The sequence below is a fragment of the Mustelus asterias genome, unplaced genomic scaffold, assembly GCF_964213995.1.
Source record: "Mustelus asterias unplaced genomic scaffold, sMusAst1.hap1.1 HAP1_SCAFFOLD_1380, whole genome shotgun sequence".
In the NCBI taxonomy this organism is placed as follows: Eukaryota; Metazoa; Chordata; class Chondrichthyes; order Carcharhiniformes; family Triakidae; genus Mustelus; species Mustelus asterias.
In genome coordinates, this window is record NW_027591325.1 from 32444 (window position 1) to 56599 (window position 24156).

General features: G+C 46.7%; 1 protein-coding gene across 1 annotated transcript in view; it reads right to left on the minus strand.

The window, feature by feature from the left end:
* Positions 1-6274: 6274 nt before the first annotated feature.
* LOC144488220 (transcription factor COE3-like) overlaps positions 6275-24156 on the minus strand; it is a gene marked incomplete at both ends in the record, with an annotated part of 56313 nt that continues 38431 nt past the window's right edge. The window contains one exon of the mRNA XM_078206248.1: positions 6275-6343. Coding sequence (XP_078062374.1) covers positions 6275-6343 — 69 coding nt within the window. The remainder of the gene's footprint in view (positions 6344-24156) is intronic.

A 24156-nucleotide genomic window follows, 5' to 3' on the forward strand; every position in this document is an offset into this window, starting at 1 on the left:
TATCCCACTCCCTATCATCCTGGTGTGCTCCATGTGCCTATCCAATAACCGCTTAAATGTTCCTAAAGTGTCTGACTCCACTATCACTGCAGGCAGTCCATTCCACACCCCAACCACTCTCTGCGTAAAGAACCTACCTCTGATATCCTTCCTGTATCTCCCACCACGAACCCTATAGTTATGCCCCCTTGTAATAACTCCATCCACCCGAGGAAATAGTCTTTGAACGTTCACTCTATCTATCCCCTTCATCATTTTATAAACCTCTATTAAGTCTCCCCTCAGCCTCCTCCGCTCCAGAGAGAACAGCCCTAGCTCCCTCAGCCTTTCCTCATAAGACCTACCCTCCAAACCAGGCAGCATCCTGGTAAATCTCCTCTGCACTCTTTCCAGCGCTTCCACATCCTTCATATAGTGAGGTGACCAGAACTGCACACAGCCTCGGGTGACTGTCTGTGTGGAGAATCATAGAATCATAGAATCCCGACAGTGCAGAAAAAGGCCATTCGGCCCATCGAGTCCGCACCAACCACAATCCCACACAGGCCCCACTCCCGCAACCCCTGTTAATCTCCCTGACACTAAGGGGCAATTTAGCGTGGCCAATCCACCTAACCCGCACATCTTTGGACAATGGGAGGAAACCGGAGCACCCGGAGGAAACCCATGCAGAGACGAGGAGAATGCGCAAACTCTGCACAGACAGTGACCCAAGGCTGGAATTGAACCTGGGTCACTGGCGCTGTGAGACAGCAGTGCTAACCACTGTGCCACCATACTGGTGCGTACGTGGAGTCTGCACGTTCTCCCCATGTCTGTGTGGGTTTCCTCCGGGTGCTCCAGTTTTCTCCCACATTCCAAAGATGTGTGGGTTGGGTGGGTTGACCATGCTAAATTGCCCCTTAGTCTCCCAAGATGTGCAGGTTAGATGGATTAGCCATGGCAAATGTGTGGGGTTATAGGGATAGGTTGGGGGAAAGGGCCTGGGTAAGGTACACTGCCTGAGAACGTTGGTGCAGACTCAATGGGTCAAATGGCATCCTTCTGCACTGTAGGGAATTCTATAATTCTAAAGTGTATCACTAATCAGGGCCAATTCATTCACTACAAGTGTTAAAACTCACACCCCCCTCCATCTCTCCACCGCCAGTGATCAAACTGCTCAAGATGCACCAAGACCATCAGCGTGGAATTATATCAAATCTACAGCACACAGACAGGCCATTCGGCCCTAATGGACTGTGCTGGTGTTTACGCCTATGTCTCATATATGTCTCTCTCCTCTAATCCCATTTCATCCCATTCTGTCCGCTTCTTTCGTTCTCCCTCAGCCTCACCCTCTATCTCAATGATGTTCATCTCTGCCATTCTCTGGGTAAGCAGGTTTCCACTAAATTCTCTATTGGGTTCATTAGAAGCATGGCACCATCCAGGACAAAAGCAGCCTTGATTCTTGCAGTCCCTCTATGGAAAGCATATCTTTTCTTAGTTAAGGAGACCCAATCTGCCCACAATGGCCAGAATTCTGTGGCTATTCATGCCGGTGGGATCTTCCAGTCCCACTGACATGGCAGCCCCACTGTGGGTTTCCTGTTGGAATGGGGTGGAGTCAATGGGAAATTCCATTGGCAGCGGCGGTACCAGAAAATCCTGCCTCCAGTGAGCAGCACGCCACGTCCCGCCACCAAGAAACACACAGCTGGGAGGCCAGAGAATCCCACCCAATATTCCAGGGGTGGTCTCAGTAAAGCCCTGTGCAACTGTGGTAAACACAGTAAGAGTTTTAACAACACCAGATTAAAGTCTAACAGGTTTATTTGGTAGTAAATGCCATTGGCTTTCGGAGCGCTGCTCCTTCGTCAGATGGAGCGGATATCTGCTCTCAAACAGGGCACAGAGACACAAAATCAAGTTTCAGAATACTGATTAGAATGCGAATCTCTACAGCCAACCAGGTCTTAAAGATACAGACAATGTGAGTGGAGGGAGCATTAAGCACAGGTTAGAGAGATGTGTATTGTCTCCAGACAGGACAGCTAGTGAGATTCTGCAAGTCCAGGAGGCAAGCTGTGGGGGTTACTGATAGTGTGACATGAACCCAAGATCCCGGTTTAAACCGTGTCACACTATCGGTAACCCCCACAGCTTGCCTCCTGGACTTGCAGAATCTCACTAGCTGTCCTGTCTGGAGACAAGACACATCTCTTTCACCTGTGCCTAATGCTCCCTCCACTCACATTGTCTGTATCTTTAAGACTTGATTAGCTGTAAAGATTCGCATTCTGATCAGTATTCTGTAACTTGAGTTTGTGTCTCTGTGCCTTGTTTGTGAACAGATATCCACTCCATCTGACGAAGGGGCAGCGCTCCGAAAGCTAATGGCATTTGCTGCCAAATAAACCTGTTGGACTTTAACCTGGTGTTGTTAAACTTCTTACTGTATTTACCCCAGTCCAATGCCGGCATCTCCACAGCTGTAGTAAGGAATCCTTTCTCTCCAGCTCAATAACCTGCTTTAAAATTCTTCCCATGTACACAGCCAGAAGTGTAACACATAAAAACCAGAACTAAAACATTTATATCTCCAAGTGAGAATTCATAGTGTCAGAGAATTATTGAGTACAGAAGAGGTTTTTCAGCCCATCACGTACGTCTCTGTCAGCTTTTCGAAAGATCTATTCAATTCCCCTGCTCTTTCCCTGTGCCCCTGTAAATACTTTCCTTTCAAGTATTTATCCAATTCCCTTTTGAAAATGTATTATTCCATCTGCTTCCACCGCCCTTTCAGACAGTGCGTTGCAGATCACAATTCAATTAATTTCCCTTATCTCCCATCTGGTGCTTTTAAGCACCCAGGTACTGCCGGCAGTAAAGAAGGCAAATGATATGTTGGCCTGCACAGTAAGAAGATTTGAGTATAGGAATAGAGGTGTTTTGCTGCAATTGTATAGGGCATTGGTGAGGCCACACCTTGAGTATTGTGTGAAGTTTTGGTGTCCTTATCTGGGGAAGGATGTCCTTGCTATAGAGGGGGAACAGCAAAGGTTTACCAGGCTGATTCCTGGGATGGCAGGTCTGTCATATGAGGAGACACTGAGTCAGTTCGGATTATATTCATTTTGGGTTTAGAAGAGTGAGAGGCGATCTCATAGAAACTTATAAAATTCTCACAGGGTTAGACAGTGTAGATTCAGAAAGATTATTCCTGATGGTGGGAGAGTCCAGAACTAGGAGTCATAGTTTGAAGATAAGGGGTAAACCTTTTAGAACTGAGGTGAGGGGAAATTTCTTCAACCAGGGAGTTGTGAACGTGTGGAATTTACTACCACTGAAAGTAATTGAGGCCAAACATTGAGTGATTTCAAGAAGGAATTAGAATCATACAGTGCAGAAGAATTATACAGTGCAGAAGAGGCCCTTCAGCCCATTGACTCTACACTGGCACATGAGAAGCACCTGAACTCCCACCAAATCCTGATTAACAGCACTTAGCCCATAGCCTTGAATGTTATGATATGCCAAATGCTCAACATGATTTCAAGCAGTAATTAGATATAGCTCTTGGAGCTAAAAGGATCAAGGGATATGGGGGAAAGGGAAGATCAGGATATTGAATTCGATGATCAGCCATGATCAAAATGAATGGTGGAGCAGGCTCGAAGGGCCGAATGGCCCACTCCTGCTTCTATTTTCTATGATTCTATGTTTAAATCTGCGTTGTCTGTTTCCCATCCTCATTTACACTATCATAAACCTTTCATGATTTTGAACACATCAGTCAAATCTCCCCTGAACCTGCTCTGCTCCAAGGTCCTCAGCTTCTACAGGCTCTCCATATAGCTGCTAAAGTCAGTCATCCCTGGCACTATTCGAGTGAATACATTCTGCACTTGACACCATTCCTAAACTGTGATGCCCAGAATTGAACACAATACTCTATCTAGTTGAGGTTGAACCAGAGTTTTACAAAGGCGAGACCTCAATTACAAATGAGCAGACTAATCCACCATTCTAGAGGATGGCTTCATGTGCTTAATATCATCACCTAAAACTCAGGAAAATATGAACCAACTGGCCGTTTTCTTTTCTGTTAGAGATATCATTGACACGAGAGATCCTTCCTATTTCACGTAACTGAAGGCAGACTTTGTCTCCTTATTGAAATGACCTTGCTGGATTTCCCCCTTTAAGTTCAATCTTTATCTGCTGCTCTCTCTCAAAAACACACAGAATCCTACAGTGCAGAAGGAAACCACTCAGCCCATCGAGTCTGCACCGACCACAATCCCACCCAGGCCCTATCCCCATAACTCCATGTATTTACCCTAGCTAGTCCCCCCGACACTAAGGGGCAATTTAGCACGGCCAATCCACCTAACCCACACATCTTTGGATTGTGGGAGGAAACCGGACCACCCGGAGGAAACCCACGCAGACACGGAGAGAACGTGCAAATTCCACACAGACAGTGACCCAAGCCGGGAATCGAACCTGGGTCCCTGGAGCTGTGAGGCAGCAGTGCTAACCACTGTGCCACCCCTAAGAAGAAAAGAGACTCAGAAAGAGATTCAATGCCCCCTCATTCAGAGCACAAAGTACAGAATAAAAAAGCAATGGCAACAATTTCAAACCTAAAGTTTCACTTGTTCGGCCAAGCAGGCCGAACGTCCTCAGGTTGCTGATTGTTTTTTTTCCCTTTTAGCTGCTCTGACTAAATCCTGCTTGCTTTTGGACACCTCATCTAAATCTCTCATTCACCTTCTCTATGCTCTTGGGAGAGACATAGAGCTTATCCAAGTGAGAATACCCTTTGAACAGACATCAACAAATTCATACAAGACATTCTGGACATTAGGTACAAGCACAACTGTGTTATCTAGGCCTCCTCAAGGTCTCAATAGGGATAGGGATGTTTTGCTGCAATTGTATAGAGCATTGGTGAGGCCACACCTGGAGTATTGTGTGCAGTTTTGGTATTTTTATCTGAGGAAGGATGTTCTTGCTATAGAGGGAGTGCAGTGAAGGTTTACCAGGCTGATTCCTGGGATGGCAGATCCGTCATATAAGGAGAGACTAAGTTGGTTAGGATTATATTCATCGCAGTTTAGAAGAATGAGAGGGGATCTCGTAGAAACTTAGAAAATTCTAACAGGGTTAGACAGGGTAGATTCAGAAAGAATGTTCCCAATGGTGGGGGAGTCCAGAACCAGGGGTCATAGTTTGAGGATAAGGGGTAAACCTTTTAGGACTGAGGTAAGGAGAAATTTCTTCACCCAGAGGGTGGTGAATGTGTGGAATTCACGCCCACAGAATGTAGTTGAAGCCAATATGAATGATTTCAAAAATAAATTAGATATAGCTCTTGGGGTAAAGGGATCAAGGGATATGGGGAAAGACGGGATCAGGATATTGAATTTGATGATCAGCCATGATCATAATAAATGGCGGAGCAGGCTTGAAGGGTCCAATGGCCTACTCCTGCTTCTAGTTTCTATATTTCTGTTTAATTGACAGGGTTCCAGGTGGGCTCTCTCATGATAATGGGGTGATTGTGGTAGTGGACTCCAGTATTAGATACAGTACAGTGCGCTCTGTACTTCATGGCTCACCGGTCAGATAACTTGGCCGGGATTTTCCAGCTATTCACGCCCACCACCGCTGCAAGCGAGGATGGAAAATTTGGCACTCAGCCAAAACCCCGTTCACTGCAACGGGACCAGTAAATCCCGCTGGCATGAACCTTCAGAAAATTTTACCCCATATGTAAGTGTAGGTTGTAACAAGGACGTAGAGGCATTGCAATTGTTTGTTTGCATTCTGTAATTAATATAGTTAGTTTACAGCAATGATATTGGTCATCCTGCAACATAGAAACAAAACAGGCCCTTGGGAAGCAACATGGGCATTCTGCAACAAACTGTCCTTCAACAAAGGCACCTAAGCAATTAGATGTTTCGAACCATGAACAAGTAGGCCCTGTTTATTAGTCCCTTCTTTCCCCCACTGATAACAGGACTGAGAACATGAATCCGGGGTGATCTGGGGGGAGAGTAAACCACTCTGCAGCTCAACACAGCACATTCACATCAAACAAATGCCACACCCATCCAAAAACAGTAACACTAATGGTCAGTGGAGAAATAGTCACCAGTCCGAAACGAGAACAGGTTACTCTGAGCCCCTGTTACAAGGACAGAATGAGCCCCTCATCAGGCACAGACAAAATCCACCCAGGCTGGGAGCCAAGAGTCCAGCAGGAAAGCACGGCCCTTACCTGTCAATGATAACTGGGTCAGAAGGTGTTTCGTTCCGGTTCCCGCAGCTTTTCTTGTCACAACACCGGCTACAATGAAAAGACAAAGTGGGTGGTCAAGTTAGCACCATCAGGTTATAAAAGGGAATGCCGATACACACAGGATAATACATTACACTCAATGAAATGCATCAAGAAATACTTATTTTTGGTGCATTTGCACCCACAGTGCTGCTCGGACTGGAACTGCAGTAGTTTGACCCAGCGACAGTGAAGGAATGGCGATATATTTCCAAGCCAGGGTGGTGAGTGACTTGGAGGGAAGCTTCCAAGTGATGGTGTTCCCATGTGTCTGCTGCCCCTGAACTCCGAAATGGGTTTGGAAGGTGCCATCAAAGTAGCCCTGGTGAATTGCTGCAGTTCATCTTGTAGATGAGACTACATGTGACTCCACAGCCACAGCAATGTGGTTGACTCTCAACTGCCCTCCAAGGAGCAATGAGGGATGGGCAATAAATGCTGGCCAACCAGCGACGTCCATATCCCACGAATGAATAAAAAAAAACACAAAGAGATCAGCCATGATCTAACTGAATGACTGAACAGGCTCAAAGGGCCGAATGGCTTCCGCTCCTATTTTGTACTTTTGTATGTTCGTATGTAAGTCAATGTTGAGCAGGATTTAGTGCAAGTTAGGGTGTAGGCAACGGGGTTTGGATGCATTGACATTTGTGAAAGTGGACACCGCTTTCAAGGTGTTTTGTGTTGACAGCCGTTGTCCATGTCCAATTGACAGAAATTATTTGGTGCTCTGATGAAAGCTCACAGACCCGAAACGTTAACTCTGGTTCTTTCTCCACGTACAGCTGCCAGACCTGCTGCGTAACTCCAGCATTTTCTGCTTTTACTGGATATTTTGTGATGTCTCTGACAGGTTGCAGACCTTGGGACAAGTTTCAAGTCATTTCCGTTTGTACCACTATCCGCCTGTGTCGAAATGCCATCTGATGTTACTCGGTACGAGGGGTTAACGCATGCCTCTGTACAGAGCCAGGCTTGAAATTCACTCTGCATTGTAAAGTGATGGAGGAATTTCCATCCCATCATTTCCCCATTCATTTCCAGTCTGTAACTCACTCCCAGATATCCAGTATCTTACATGGAAGCTTCCCAAACCCTCTGATTAAAATTCCAACCTACAACTCACTCTCAGGTATCCATTATTCCATATATAAACTACCCAAACTGCTCAATTAGATTTCAGTTCATTGCATACTGTTGGGTATCAGTTACTCAATGGCCTGAACTTTACGCAGCCTTGGGATCCCGCCTGCCCCAAACTGGATGCAATACAGTGGGGTGGGCAAGGCATCGGATGAGAAGACCACCCTGGCCCCTGTTCAGGCCCATGAGTTACTAATTAACGGCCATTAAACGGTCTTTTCCTCCCCAGCCTCAATTTTCAGGCTAGCGAACGCGAGATAATTCAAGGTGGGAAACAGGTAGTGTTTTTGTATTCATTCTTCACTGGCTGGGCCAGCATTTATTGTCCATCCTGAGTTGCCCTTGAACTGAGTGGCTTGCTGGGCCATTTCAGAGGGCAGCTGGGAGTCAATTGCTGTTGATCTGGAGTCACATGTAGGTCAGACCAGGTAAGGATGGCAGATTTCTTTCCCTAAAGGACATTAGTGAACCAGATGGGTTTTTCCAACAATCAACAATGGTTTTGGGGTCTTCATTAGATTCTTAATTCCGAATATGTTTATTGAATTCAAATTCCACCATCTGTTGTGTAAGGATTCGAACCCGGGTTCCCAGAGCATGAGCCCAGGTCCCCAGAGCAGGGCGGCACGGTGGCATAGTGGTTAGCACTGCTGCCTCACAGCACCAGGGACCTGGGTTCGATTCCCGGCTTGGGTGACTGTGTGGAGTTTGCACATTCTCCTTGTATCTGGGTGGGTTTCCTCCCACAGTCTGAAAAACGTGCTAGTTAGGTGCATTGACCCGAACAGGCGCTGGAGTGTGGCAACTAGGGGAATTTCACAGTAACTTCATTGCAGTGTTAATGTAAGCCTTACTTGTGACTAATAAATAAACTTTACTTCATTTTTACTGGAGCTGAGTTTTTGGATTAATAATCTAGCAATAATACCACCAGGCCTTTGCCTCCTCATGTGTTAACATTCTTTTAATCTTAGATGGGAAATGTGGGGGGAGGGCGCCTCCATCGGAAGTCCCCTTCTGACTGACGGCATCCTCACCTCGAGGACCAGATAGCTCTGGATCTCCCTCGCCAGATCCCAACCGATGCCAGATAACCTAATCGCACCCGCCCCTTGCGACCTCTCAGGATATACCCTACCCTCCCTTCGCCAACCCCCCTGCCATTTACCTTCACACCAGCTCCCTGCACTTAGCCTCAGGCATGGCACTGCAGTGCCTCTTCCGGCCACCGCAGCGCTGTGCTGGATGAGCTGGAGAGCTGTCAGCCAATCTGATTGGTCAACAGCTCTCCATGGTGGGACCTCCTTCCAAGTGCAGGTCAATCAACACTCAATTGAGTGTAAAATGGCAGCGGCCTATTAGAATCAGTAAAGATGTGTCCGATGAAAAATTCGGGCCTATAACTTTATTACATGTATATATTAATACTATCTCAACCCCTCAATTACATTCCAGCCTGTAAGTCACTCTCTGATATCCGTTATTCTATATATAAACCACCTGAACCCCCCTCAAATAGATTTTAGTGTGCAGCTTTGACAAAGGTCATCTGGACTCGAAATGTCAGCTCTTTTCTCTCCTTACAGATGCTGCCAGACCTGCTGAGATTTTGCAGCATTTTCTCTTTTGGTTTCGTGTGTAACTCGTTCCTGGGTATCTGTTATTCTGTACATTAACTGTCTGCAGCCCTGGATTATATCCCAGCCTGTAGCTCACTTTCATGTACTGAATATTCCATATAAAAGTGACCCAAACCGCTCAATTAGTTTCCAGCCAATAACTCATAGAAACTAGAAGCAGGGGCAGGCCATTCGGCCCTTCAAGCCTGCTCCACCATTCATTTTGATCATGGCTGACCATCGAATTCAATATCCTAATATCACCTTCCCCCCATATCCCTTGATCCCTTTAGCCCCAAGAGCTATATCTAATTTCTTCTTGAAATCACACAACGTTTTGGCCTCAACTACTTGCTGTGAATTCCACACATTCACCACCAAATACTGGGTATCAGTTATTCTAGATATAAAAATGTATATATATCCCATTTGAAACTCTCACTTTGATTCCAGCCTATAGTTCATATAGGAGAGACTTATTAGAGGAGTATAAAATTATGAAAGGCATAGATAGGGTGAACGGTGGGAAGCTTTTCCCCAGGTCGGTGGTGACGTTCACGAGGGGTCATAGGTTCAATGTGAAGGGGGGGAGGTTTAACACAGATATCAGAAGGGCATATTTTACACAGAGGGTGGTGGGGGCCTGGAATGCGCTGCCAGGCAAGGTGGTGGAGGCGGACACACTGGGAACGTTTAAGACTTATCTAGATAGCCATATGAATGGAGTGGGAATGGAGGGATACAAAAGAATGGTCTAGTTTGGACCAGGGAGCGGCACGAGCTTGGAGGGCCGAAGGGCCTGTTCCTGTGCTGTATTGTTCTTTGTTGTTCTTTGTTCATCCATTATTCTACGTATAAACCACCTGAATCCCTCAATTAGATTCCAGTGTATAACTCACTTCTGGGTATCTGCTATCCAATGGGCGGAATTTTCCTGTCCTGCCTGCCACAGGAATCGTAGCGGGTGGGACACGGACATGCAAAGGTGGGATTTTCCGACCTTGGGCCAAGCACAGCCAAAAATTCCCGCCCAATATCTAAACCATCCGAACTACTCAATTAGATTCCAGCTAATGACTCACTCCTGGGCATCAGTTATTCTATACATATATACCGCCTCTCAATTAAATTCAAGCCTGCAATTCACTCCTGGGTATTATTGCAGATATAACTTGCCTACACGGTTAACCCCACTCCTAAATATACCCAGCTCTTCACCAGGTTATTCTCGAATGCTGGTAATTTGATGAAACTGCTTGTGTTTGGGAGTTGCTTTTATTGTGCCTTGATTCAGAAACTCAATTAGTGGCAGTACTGAAGAAAGTGTGATACAAAAGGTGTAATTCCTGTGGGAATATTCTATTTTTACTGTGTACCTGTTTAAATCTTTTGGGAATGTGATGCAGATGATTCGCACGTCCCAGAATAAGAGGTGTGATATGCTGAGAAACTGCGGACCCACTTTTTCAATGTCGATTGGCAGTACATAAGCAACAGCCAAATGAATGTCCTTCAATTCCCTTCTGCTCAATTCTACCCTCGGTTAAAACACCAAGTATCAATTTCTCTTTCTCTGTAATTTTTTCTTCCATCCCTTTCTCTTGTTCTGCATCCCCTTCCAATTTCTCATTTGCTTATTAATCATAGAATCGTAGAATCCTAGAATATCGTCAGTGCAGAAGGAGGCCATTTTGCCAATTGAGTCTGCACTGTGTCTCCAAAAAATTGTACGCAGCAAACTACCCAGCCTTTAGGAGAACAGTGACCATGACACCACACAACCCTGCCACAGCAACCTCTGCAAGACTGCCGGATCATCGACATGGATGCCATCATCTCATGTGAGAACACCATCCACCAGGTACACGGTACATACTCTTGCGACTTGGCCAACGTTGTCTACCTGATACGCTGCAGGAAAGGATGTCCCGAAGCATGGTATACTGGCGAGACCATGCAGACGCTACGACAATGGATGAATGGACACCGCTCGACAATCACCAGGCAGGAGTGTTCTCTTCCTGTTGGGGAACACTTCCGCAATCAAGGGCATTCAGCCTCTGATCTTCGAGTAAGCGTTCTCCAAGGCGGCCTTCACGACACACGACAACGCAGAATCGCCGAGCAGAAACTGATAGCCAAGTTCCGCACACATGAAGACGGCCTCAGCTGGGATCTTGGGTTCATGTCACATCATCTGTAACCCCCACGACTTGCCTGGGCTTGCAAAATCTCACTAACTGTCCTAGTTTGAGACAATTCACACCTCTTTAACCTGTGCTTAACCCTCTCTCCACTCACATTATCTGCACCTGTAAAGACTTGATTACCTGTTAAGACTCGCATTCCAACCATTACATTATCTTGTAATTGAGTTTGTGTCTGCATGTGCCCTGTTCGTGAAACAAATCCTGCACTCACCTGATGAAGGAGCGACGCTCCGAAAGCTCGTGCTACCAAATAAACCTGTTGAGTTTTAACCTGGTGGGAGACTACTTACTCTCCAAAAAATGTGCAGGTTAGGTTGATTGGCCATGCTAAATTTTCCCTTGGTGTCAGAGGAATTAGCAGGGTAAATACCTGGGGTTATGGAGGTCGGGCCTGGGTGGGATTGTGGTCGTTGCAAGCTCGATGGGCTGAATGGCTTCCTTCTACACTGTAGCGATTCTATGATTCTATGATCACAATCCCACCCAGGCCCTATCCCCGTAACCCCATGTATTTACCCTGCCATTCCCCCTGACACTATGGCTGGAACTCTACCACCTTGCCCATCACGGAATTGGCATGGGCAAGGGTCTGACAACAGAAATCTCTGTTTGGCCTCGGGAGGGGATTTCCAGTCTCGCCCGAGCGAGGCCGTAAAATTCTGCCCTAAGGGTCAATTTAGCACGGCCAATCAACCTAACCCACATCTTTGGAGTGTGGGAGGAAACCGGAGCACCCGGAGGAAACCCACACAGATGAGAGGAGAACATACAAACTCCACACAGACAGATACCCGAGGCTGGAATTGAACCCGGGTCCCTGGCGCTGTGAGGTAGCAGTGCCACCGGGCCACCCCTTGTCAACTCTGCAATCATGACACAGCTGGGGGCATTCTTGCCTCTTGGTCACAAGGTCATGGGTTCTACATTTCAATCCAGAGCCTGAACGTGGGGTCCACTGACGCTGGCAGTGAGGTACCAAAAGAGTGCTGCACTGTTGGAGGTGCTGTCTTTCAGATGAGATGAGATCCTGTCTTTCTGCTCAGGGAGATGTTAAAGATCCTATTGTGAAGAGAAGCATGGGAGTTTTCTGTGCTGTCCTGCCCAATACTCAATCCTCAACTAATGTCAACAAAGAGGCAGAGGGCCTGATTTTACCATTTTGATTCTAAGTGCTGGGCAGACTTGAATCTGGGAGTGTTTCAGGTCTGACCTTAGATCCGTTCTCCGGCGCCCCCACACGCAATCTGCCTGAAAAAATATCAGCGATTCTGAATCGCGCTGTAGTGGCCTGTGAGTGGGGCTTATCGTGCCTGAAACCCTGCACATGCGCAGTAAAAAAAGATAGAAAATTGCTCCCCTGCCACATCGCTCCCAGGCCCGATAATGTCTCCCCCCTGGCCCCCACAGACATTGCCCCACCCTCATAGAATCATAGAATCCCCACAGTGCAGAAGGAGGCCATTCGGCCCATCGAGTCTGCACCGACCACAATCCCACCCAGGCCCTACCCCCACATATTTTACCCGCTAATCCCTCTAACCTACACATCTCAGGACTCTACGGGGCAATTTTTAATCTGGCCAATCAATCTAACCCGCACATCTTTGGACTGTGGGAGGAAACCGGAGCACCCGGAGGAAACCCACGCAGACACGAGGAGAATGTGCAAACTCCACACAGACAGTGACCCGAGCTGGGAATCGAACCCGGGACCCTGGAGCTGTGAAGCAGCAGTGCTAACCACTGTGCTACCGTGCCACCCTCACAACATAACTGTCCCCCTTATCCCCTCACCCCCCTGCTACCCAGACCGATCACGGCCCCCTACCCCCGTCCCCCCCACCCGATCACACGCAGAGTGGCAGCGGAGCCCCCCTTCCTCCCCCCATCAATCGCATGCAGAATGGCAGCGGGCCCCCCCTTCCCCCCCCCCCACCAATCACACGCAGAGTGGCAGCAGATCCCCTCCCGCCCCCATCAATCGCATGCAGAGTGGCAGCGGATCCCCCTTCCCCCCCCCACCAATCGCACGCAGAGTGGCAGCTGATCCCCTCCCGCCCCCACCGATCGCACATGGAGTGGCAGTGGACCCTCCCTGCCCCCCTACCGATCACATGCAGAGTGGCAGCGGACCCCCCTCCCGTCCCCACCAATCGCACGCGGAGTGGCAGCGGACCCCCCTGCCCTCCCCCCTCCCAATCAGAGAGCCATCTGACCCGCCTCTCCCCCCCCCCCCCACCCCCCACCACTCATCTGAGTCATCAGGGTGGGACAACAGCGTTTTGGAACATAGTTCTTCAGTTCAGGATGTTGTCAGTGCTCAGAACATTTGCTATATCAGTTTCTTCAGCAGTTTCTTAATATGACGCGGTATCATGTGCAGTGAATCAAACTGGCTGAAGACTGGAGCACCTGTGATGCTGGGGAACTCAGGAGGAGGCCGAGATGGACCACCCACTCTACAAATGTACAGGAAAGAGATAGAGAATCTGGCGAAATGGTGCTACGGCAATAATTTCTCTTTCAATGTCAGTAAAACAGAGGAGATAGTCATCGACTTCAGGAAACATAATGGAGGACATGCCCCTGTCTACATCAATGGTGATGAAGTGGAAAGGGTCGGGAGATTCAGGTTTCTAGGTGTCCAGATCACCAACAACCTGTCCTGGGCCCTCAACACCGACTCGAGAGTTAAGAAAGCCCACCGATGCCTCTACTTTTTCAGGAGCTGAAGGAAATTCGGCATGCCCAGTTCGACTCTCACCAATTTTTACAGATGGACCATAGAAAGCATCCTTTCCAGATGTATCAGAGCTTGAATTGGCACCTGCTCTGACTAAGTCCGCAAGAAACTACAAACAATTGTGAACATAGCCCAGCCCATCGCCCAAACCAACCTCCCATCCATTGACTCTGTCTCCACTTCCTGCTGCCTCAGGGAAGCAGCCAGCATAATCAAAAACTCCACGCATCCCGGACGTACCCGCTTCCACCTTCTTCCACCGGGAAAAAGATACAAACGTCTGAAAATATATACCAACCAACTCAAGAACAGCTTCTTCCCTGCTGCCATCAGTCCTTTGAATGGATCATAGAATCATGCAGTGGAGAAGAGGCCTTTCGGCCCATTGAGTCTACACCAACACACTAGAAACACCTGAACTTCAACCTAATCCCATCTGCCAGCACTTGGCTCATAGCTCTGAATCTTATGATGTGCCAAGTGCTCATCCAGATACTTTTTAAAGGATGTGAGGCAACCCACCTCTCCCACTTTCCCAGGCAGCACATTCCAGACCGTCACCACCCTCTGGGTAAAAAGGGTTTTCCTCATGTCCCCCCTAAACCTCTTGCCCCTCACCTTGAACCCATGTCTCCTTGTGACTGACCCTTCAACAAAGTGAAACAACAGCTCCTTATCCATTCTGTCCAGGTCTCTCATAATCTTGTACACCTCAATCAGGTCGCCTCTCAGTCTTCCCTGCTCCAACGAAAACAACTTAAGCCTATCCAACCTCTCTTCATAACTTAAATGTTGCATCCCAGGCAGCATCCTGGTGAATCTCCTCTACATCCCCTCCAGTGCAATCACATCATTTTGATAATGTGGCGACCAGAACTGCACACAGTACTCCAGCTATGACCTCACCAAAGTTCTATACAACTCCAACATGCCTTCCCTGCTTTTGTAACCTATGCCTTGATTGGTAAATGCAAGCATCCCATACGCCTTTTTCACCAACCTACTACCATGCCCTTCTGCTTTCAAAGATCTGTGGACAATCACACCAAGGTCCCTTTGTTCCACAGAATTTCTAAGTCTCCGACCATTTATTGAGTACTTTCTTATCAAACTACTCCTTCCAAAGAAGTAATTTGACAAGAAAGTCAAAGTCAAGTCCTCACACTTTTCAGGGTTAAATTCTATCTGCCACTTAGAAGGACGTGGAGGCTTTAGAGAGAGTGCAGAGGAGGTTTACCAGGATGTTGCCTGGTATGGAAGGGCTTAGTTATGAGGAGAGATTGGGTAAACTGGGGTTGTTCTCACTGGAAAGACGGAGGATGAGGGGTGACCTAATAGAGGTGTATAAAATTATGAAAGGTATAGGTAGGGTGAACGGTGGGAAGCTTTTTCCCAGATCGGTGGTTACGTTCACGAGGGGTCATAGGTTCAAGGTGGGGGGGGTGGGGGACGTTTAACACGGATATCAGAAGGATGTATTTTACACAGAGGGTGGTGGGGGCCTGGAATGCGCTGCTGGGCAAGGTGGTGGAGGCAGACACACTGGGAACGTTTAAGACTTATCTAGATAGCCACATGAACGGAGTTGGAATGGAGCGATGCAAAAGAATGGTCTAGTTTGGACCAGGGAGCAGCGCGGGCTTGGAGGGCCAAAGGGCCTGTTCCTGTGCTGTATTGTTCTTTGTTCTTTGTTATCTGCCCATTTGACCATTCTGTCCATATCTTCTTGTAGCCCAAGACACTCTGTCTCAATTTTAACCACCTGGCCAATCTTTGTATCATCCACAAACGTAATCCTATTTTTGTGTCATCCACAAACTTAATCCTAATCTTACTTCCTGATTACCTGCTGCATAGGTGTGCTAGCTTTCTGTGTGTCGTGCACAAGTACCCCCAAGTCCCTTTGTGTTGCAGCTTTCTGCAGTTTTTCTCCATTTAAGTAATCCTCTGTTCTTTTGTTCGCCCTTCCAAAATGAACAACTTCATTTTTTCCCACATTATACTCCATTTGTCAACTTTTTACTAAACCTATCAATATCTCTTTGCAAACTGTTTATATCCCTCTCGCAGCTTGCCTTTCCATCTATTTTTGTGCTGAGTACAAATTTGGCTGCAGTACATTCGCTTCCTTTCTCCAAGTCATTAATATCTAATGCAGACAGCTGCGGTTCCAGCACTGACCCCTGTGGAACCTCACTGGTTACAGGTGACCAACTTGAAAAAAAACCCTTATCCTCACTCGCTGTTTCCTACCCATTAGCCAATATTCTACCCGTGCCAATACACTACCTCCAACACCTTGGGCTTTTATCCTATGACTTAACCTTTTGTGAGATACCTTGTCGAACACCTTCTGGAAATCCATATACAGCACATCTACTCATTCCCCTCTATCCATTCTGGTTGAGACTTCCTCGAGAAAGTCCAATACATTAGTCAGCCATGATGTCCCTTTCATGAAGCCATGCTGACTCTGTTTGATTAGAGTGTGATTTTCCAAATACGCCGCTGTAACTTCCTTACTAATTGATTCCATCATTTTTCCAACAATAGATGTTTGGCTAATCGGCCGATAGTTACCCACTTTTTGCCTCCTTCCCTCTTTGAATAGGAGTGCCACATTGGCAGTTTGCTAATCCTCTGGTATTTCTCTAGAATCCAACGATTGTCTCAAGAGCATTAGTTGGGGCCTCTGGGTTACCAGTCCAGTAACATTACCACAATGCTACTGTTCCCTTTTGTTTAATGTGTGCATGAGCCAGAGACCAGATCCACTCTGCTGGTCAATTCTCCAGTGGCTGCTCGGATTCCACCGATATTGCAGCCTAACACCAGCTGACTGCAGCACTCCGCTGCTCCCCTCAGTCAGAAAAGCTTGTCCCCAGCGGTGAACTCCAACAACTGGCACAGATGACATGGTAAGGACGACGGATGTATTTGCTATTTTTAACCTATCTCCCGATGTACTGATGTCATCTTACGTAGTTACAGTCACTGCCCATCTGTTTTCTGTGTCTTAGTGCCAGCCTCTTAAGTCTGCATCTCTTCTTATCCTGCTGCTGTACCTTAGAGTAACAATCCATCAGTTTACTTCACAGATCCTACCCTGTTTACACACCTGCTGTTTCTCGATTCAAAGAAACATAGAAGCTAGAAGCAGGAGTAGGCCACTCGGCCCTTGGAGCCTGCTCCGCCATTCATTTTGATCATGCTGATCATCAAATTCAACATCCTGATTTTGCCTTCCCCCCCCCCCGCATATCCCCTTGATCCCTTTAGCCCCTCGAGCTATATCAAATTCCTTCTTGAAATCACACCATGTTTTGGCCTCAACTACTTTCTTTGGTACTGAATTCACCACTCTCGAGGTGAAGACATTTCTCCTCATCTCAGTCCTTCACCTTATCCTTTAGGGAAGGAAATCTGTTGTCCTTACCCGGTCTGGCCTACATGTGACCTCAGATCCACAGCAATGTGGTTGACTCTCAAATGCCCTCTGAAATGGAAGACAATTAGGAATGGGCAATAAATGCTGGACCCCCAGCCAGCGACGCCCACATCCCATAAAATGAATTTTAAAAAAGGTTTACCCCTTATTCCCAAACACTGATCCCTGGTTCTGGACTCCTCCACTTTCAGGAACATTCTTTCTGAAACTACCTTGTCTAATCTTGTTAGAATTTTCTAAGTTTCTATGAGACTCCCTCTCACTCTTCTAAACGCCAATGAATATAATCCTAATCAATTTAATCTCTCCTCATATGACAGACCTGCCATCCCAGGAATCAGCCTGGTAAACCTTTCCTGCACTTTCTCCCACAAGATCATCCTTCCTCAGATAAGGATACCAGGATAGGCGGCACAATGGCACTGTGGTTAGCACTGCTGCCCCATAGCACCAGGGACCCAGGTTCAATCCCCGTCTGTGTGAGTTTGCACATTCTTCCCGTGTCTGCGTGGGTTTCCTCTGGGTGCTCTGGTTTCCTCCCACAGTCCAAAGATGTGCGGGTTAGGTGAATTGGCCATGATAAATTCTCCCTCAGTGTACCCGAACAGGCGCCGGAGTGTGGCAACTAGGGGATTTTCACAGTAACTTCATTGCAGTGTTAATGTAAGCCTACTTGTGACTAATAAATAAACTTTAAACTTAGGATTCAGTGCACATCTAGAAAAACAGAAAAATGTTGGAAAATCTCAGCAGGTCTGACAGCGCGTGTGGAGAGAGAATAGAGCCAACATTTTGAATCAAATGACCCTTATTTCAGTGTACATCTATCTATGTGCAACTATTTATCAATGTTATCAAAATAATTTGCCTCTCCATCAATCTATCAAACTGTTCATTCCTCCATTAATACTAGAATCATCCTATACATTCAGACTACCCTGCCAGTGTGGGCCAATTAGTCTCACTCTCCCAATCCCCATCCCCAATCTTTTCCCCAGAGCATTGCAAGTCTTTCCATTTTGAAATATTTATCCACTTGAGCTTTGAAAGTGACTGCTGAGTCTGCTTCCACCACACTTCCAGGCAGTGCATTCCAGATCACAACAGCTTGCCATGTGAGAAACCCTCGCCTCGACTCCCTCCGATTATTTAGTCCCCTGTCCTGTCCATCACTTTCTCTTGTGCTTTTAGGGCTATGCCCTACGTTTCTAACACCAATAATGCAGGATGACACGCAACTGATTAGCAGAAAAACTAATAAAGCATTAATTTAATTTCACTGACATACAGAATTAGTGCAGCATCACTGGTTACCTTGTTTCTCCATTTTCAAGCAATGTGCTATGCTTTTTTATCTATTTGGGCATCTTTTACACCGAGGTGCATAGTTGATATACCGTGCATAGCGAATAGCAAACAAGGGATTAGTGTTCCCCCTATCCCATCACTAACAGGTACTGACCCATAGAGTTCCTCCTGTCCCATCACTAACAGGTACTGACCCATAGAGTTCCCCCTGCCCCATCACTAACAGGTACTGACCCATAGAGTTCCCCCTGCCCCATCACTAACAGGTACTGACCCATAGAGTTCCCCCTGCCCCATCACTAACAGGTACTGACTCATAGAGTTCCCCCTGTCCCATCACAGACAGGTACTGACCCATAGAGTTCCCTGTGTCCTATCAGTAAGAGTTTTAGCAACACCAGGTTAAAGTCCAACAGGTTTATTTGGTAGCAAATGCCATTAGCTTTCCTATCAGTAACACACAGAGTTCTGGATATCCCATTCAGCCTGACCCAGATGATTCCATTTATAATCCTGCATTATGAAATTTGAAGCTTGAATTGACTAGAAGCTGTAATTTTGATTTGGATCACACAGACTGTGATGTGACGATAATGAAGGAATAGTGGTGACAAGCTCATACAGTGATACAGATTGATGACTTAGGCGATTGTCACCTTACCACTACACAATAATTCCACCATATAATTTAGATCAGAGTTTAATAAATGAGTTATTTAATCTTCCTCAAGGAGAACAATAAAGTTTAGAAATCATAGAAACCCTACATTACAGAAAGAGGCCATTCGGCCCATCGAGTCTGCACCGACCACAATCCCACCCAGGCCCTAGCCCCATATCCCTACTTATTTTACCCACTAATCTCTCCATCCCAGGACACGAAGGGGCAATTTTAGCATGGCCAATCAACCTAACCCGCACATCTTTGGACTGTGGGAGAAAACCGGAGCACCCGGAGGAAACCCACGCAGACACGAGGAGAATGTGCAAACTCCACACAGACAGTGACCCAAGCCGGGAATCGAACCTGGGACCCTGGCGCTGTGAGGCAGCAATGCTAACCACTGTGCTACCATGCCACACTTTAAAGAGCCCAGCACTGATTACAAAGCTTTGGAGATGTTTTCGGTAGCTTGAGTGAGGGTAACATGGACACTTCTTGTCGCAGGTGTAAATGGACACATCAAAGTTAGATTGAATTTTTTTGGAGTTAGCAAGAAAGAAAAGCTCCATCTAAATCATGGAATATATAACAGAAGAAAGAAAGGCTTACATCTACAGGAATGTAGGAGTAGAAATAGGCCATTCAGCCCATCGACACTGCTCCACCATTCAGTCCATTGAAAAATGTTTCCATTTGTAGGCGAGACTAGGATCGGAGGGAACAGCCTCAGAGTAAAGGGACGACTCTTTAGAACTGAGATGAGGAGGAATTTCTTCAGCCAGAGGGTGGTGAATCTGTGGAATTCATTGCCACAGACGGCTGTGGAGACCCAGGTCATTGAGTCTATTTAAGGCAGAGATAGGTAGGTCCTTGAGTGGTAAGGGGATCAGAGGGTACGGGGAAAAAGTAGGAGAATGGGGTTGAGAAACTTATCAGCCAGGATTGAATGGCGGAGCAGACTCGATGGGCTGAATGGTCTAATTCTGCTCCGATATCTTATGGTCTTAAGCCTGCTTCACCATTCAATATGATCATGGCTGATCATCCACTTCAATGATGTTTTTCTCTCACACTATTCCAATATGCAGGTGGCACGGTGGCACAGTGGTTAGCACTGCTGCCTCACAGTGCCAGGGACCCGGGTGCCATTCCGGCCTCAGGTCACTGTCTGTGTGAAGTTTGCACTTTCTCCCCATGTCTGCATGGGTTTCCTCCCAAAGATGTGTGGTTTGCTAAATTGGCCCTAGAATCAGGGGGATTAGCAGGGTAAATATGGGAGGTTACAGGAATGGGGCCTGGGTGGGATGTGATTGGTATTTACTCGATTGGGCCAAATGGCCTCCTTCTGTACTGTAGGGATTCTATGATATGCCTTTTGGTGTTTAGAAATGTCAATCTCTACTCTAAACATACTCGATGACGGAGCTTCCACAGCCCTCTGTGGTAGAGATTTCCAGAGATTCTACTCAGAGGGTAGATTTAAAAAACAAGGATGAGAATTTTAAAATTAAAGCATTGTTCAGCTGGAAGCCAATGCAGGTGGGTGAGTATGAAGGTGATAGGCACACAGGATTTGATATGAGTTAAGATATAAGCAGCACAGTTTAAGATTGTTTTTATCATAATGTTGGAAACTTGGCTACTAACACAGTGGCACAGTGGTTAGCACTGCTGCCTCACAGCACCAGTGACATGGGTTCGATTCCTGACTTGAGTCACTGTCTGTGTGGATTTTGTACATTCACCCCGTGTCTGCGTGGGTTTCCTCCGAGTGCTCTGGTTTCCTCCCACAGACCAAAAGACGTGCTGGTTAGGTGCATTGGCCATGCTAAAATCTCCCTCAATGTACCCGAACAGGCGGTGGAGTGTGATGACGAGGGGAATTTCGCAGTAACTCCTTTGCAGTGTTAATGTAAGCCTGCTTGTGGCACTAATAAACAAAGTTAAATTTAGAAAATATTCCCCGTGAGCAATCAGAAAAATGATCAGCAAAGCTGTCTGTTTTTTTTAAACGGATGTTGGTTGAGGCCTACTTATTGGCCAGGCCACTTTGCTGCTAGTGTTTGAATTTGTTCCATTCACTGCAAGGGCAGCTAGTCCGAGCCTTGGTTTAGCATCTCAGCTGAAACCTTTGACAGTGCAGCTCTTCCTCAGCTTTGCGAAAGTCGACCTGGATTTCAGGACTTGAACCCACAATCTTTTACGTCAGACGTGAAGAGTGCTACCCACTGAACCATGGCTGAAACCTCAATGTGTATGATGTGGATACTGGTACGGAGAGTAAAGCTCTCTCCCACCAACGACTGTGCATCAATCACAGAAAACAGCACCAGACTCCGCACAGACAGTGACCCAAGGCAGGAATCTTGGCAAATGGATCATAAAATAAGAAGAAATTTTCATTTATTGGTGTCACAAGTAGGCTTACATTAACACTGCAATGAAGTTACAGTGAGAATCCCCTGGTCGCCACACTCCGGCACCTGTTCGGGTACACTGAGGGAGAATTTAGTATGGCCAATGCATCCAACCAGCATGTCTTTCAGACTGTGGGAGGAAACCGGAGCACCCGGAGGAAACCCACGCAGGCACGGGGAGAATGTGCAGACTCTGCACAGACATTGACCCAAGCTGGGAATCGAACCCAGATCTCTGGAGCTGTGAGACAGCAGTGTTAACCAGTGTGCCACCTGAGAGAGCAAAAATCTATCTAAGCCAGCCTTAAATTAATTCAGTGGTGGATCTTTTTTGGGGTAAAGGGCTCCAAAGTTTCACAAACCTTTTAAGTGAATTAATTTCTCCTCATCTCAGTCCTATATCATCCATCGACACCTGGGCGGCACAGTAATGAGCACTGCTACTTCACAGGTGCCAAGTTCGATTCCAAAACTGGGTGACTGTGTGGAGCCTGCACGTTCTTCCCACGTTAGGTTGATTGACCATGCTAAATTGCCCCATTAGTGTCCCAAGATACGTTGGTTAGGGAAACTAGCAGGGTAAATATGTGGTGTCACAGGGGTAGGGCCTGGGTAGGACACTCTGTAAAAGAATCAGTGCAGAGTCAATGGGCCGAATGGCCTCCTTCTGCACTGTAGGGATTCTATGAGTTATCCTGAGATAATGCAACACTAGGTCACCGTGGTAATAACAATTCTAGATGAATTTTGAACTAATTGGACCAGCTTGAGGCTATAAACCTTTTACCATGAGAAGCAGGAAGGTCTGATACAAATTACTTTCAGCTAAAGAATCTATAGACTAATCCAGGATTTGAAGTGGAAATTAGCAGAGTTTCCAGTGCTGAGGGGTAGACCAATCTGGGCGTCTAGTGTCAATGTTAAATAGAATCAGATGGGTTAGTCATAGACAGAGATCACTACTCTGTTCCTCTGGAAACTCGGGATGCTATGAGGAGCAGTCTAAAGCACCGGCTGTTTCATGAATGTACTCAGTTCAGGCACAGAGAGATAAGCTCAGACAATATGATCCCATCAAGGACTCCCGATAAGGTACTGCATGAGTTAGGTACAGTGTGAAGTTCCCTCTGCATCATCCCACCAAATATTCCCAGAGCAAGTACAGAATCATAGAATTCTACAGTTAGAAGGAGGCCATTCAGCCCATCGGGTCTGCACTGACTCTCTTACTCAGGCCCCTATCCCCGTAACACCATGTATTTCTGCTGCTAATCTCCCTCGCCTACACATTTTGGGACACTAGGGTCAATTTAGCATGGCCAATCAACCTAACCTGCACACCTTTGGTCTGTGAGAGGAAACCGTAGCAACCAGAGGAAATCCACGCAGACACGTGGAAGACGTGCAAACTCCACACAGCCACCCAAGGCTGGAATTGAACCGGGGTCCCTGGTGCTATGGGACAGCAGTGCCAACCATTGGCCACCATGCCTTTGTCCAAAAATGTAATTACATTTAAATTCCACCAGTTGCCATGGTTGGATTTGAACCTATTCCCCCTCAAGAGCATTAATCTGGATTATTAATCCAGTGATGTTACCATCAGGTAGGGGAGGCGATGGTTTAATGGTATTATCGCTAGGCAATTAATCCAGAAACTCAGCTAACATTCTGGGGACCCGGGTTCAAATCCCACCACAGCAGATGGTGAAAGTCCAAAGATGTGCGGGTTATGTTGATTGGCCATGCTAAATTAACCCTAGTGTCAGGGGGATTAGCAGCATAAATGTGTGGAGTTACAGGAATAGGGCCTGAGTGGGACTGTGGTTGGTACAGACTCGATGGGTTGAATGTCCTCCTTCTGTGCTGTTGGGATTCCATGCAATTTGAATTCAATAAAAAAATCTGGAATTAAGAATCTACTGCTGACCATGAAACCATTGTCGATTGTCGGAAAAACCCATCTGGTTCACTAATGTCCCCTTAGAATGTCCTTTAGGGAAGGAAATCTGCCAACCTTACCTGGTCTGGCCCACATATGACTCCAGAGCCACAGCAATGTGGGTGACTCGTAACTGCCCTTTGAACAAGGGCAACAAGAGATGGACAATAAATGTTGGCCAGTCAGTGATGCCCATGCCCCATGAATGAATAAAAAAAAACATGCCTCCTCTCATTTTGTGCATATTTAAATACAGGGAAGGCTTTCTCCATGCTGTCCCTGTGTGAGGATGTGTGAGGGAAGAATTATTTGCCTCACTACGGTCACA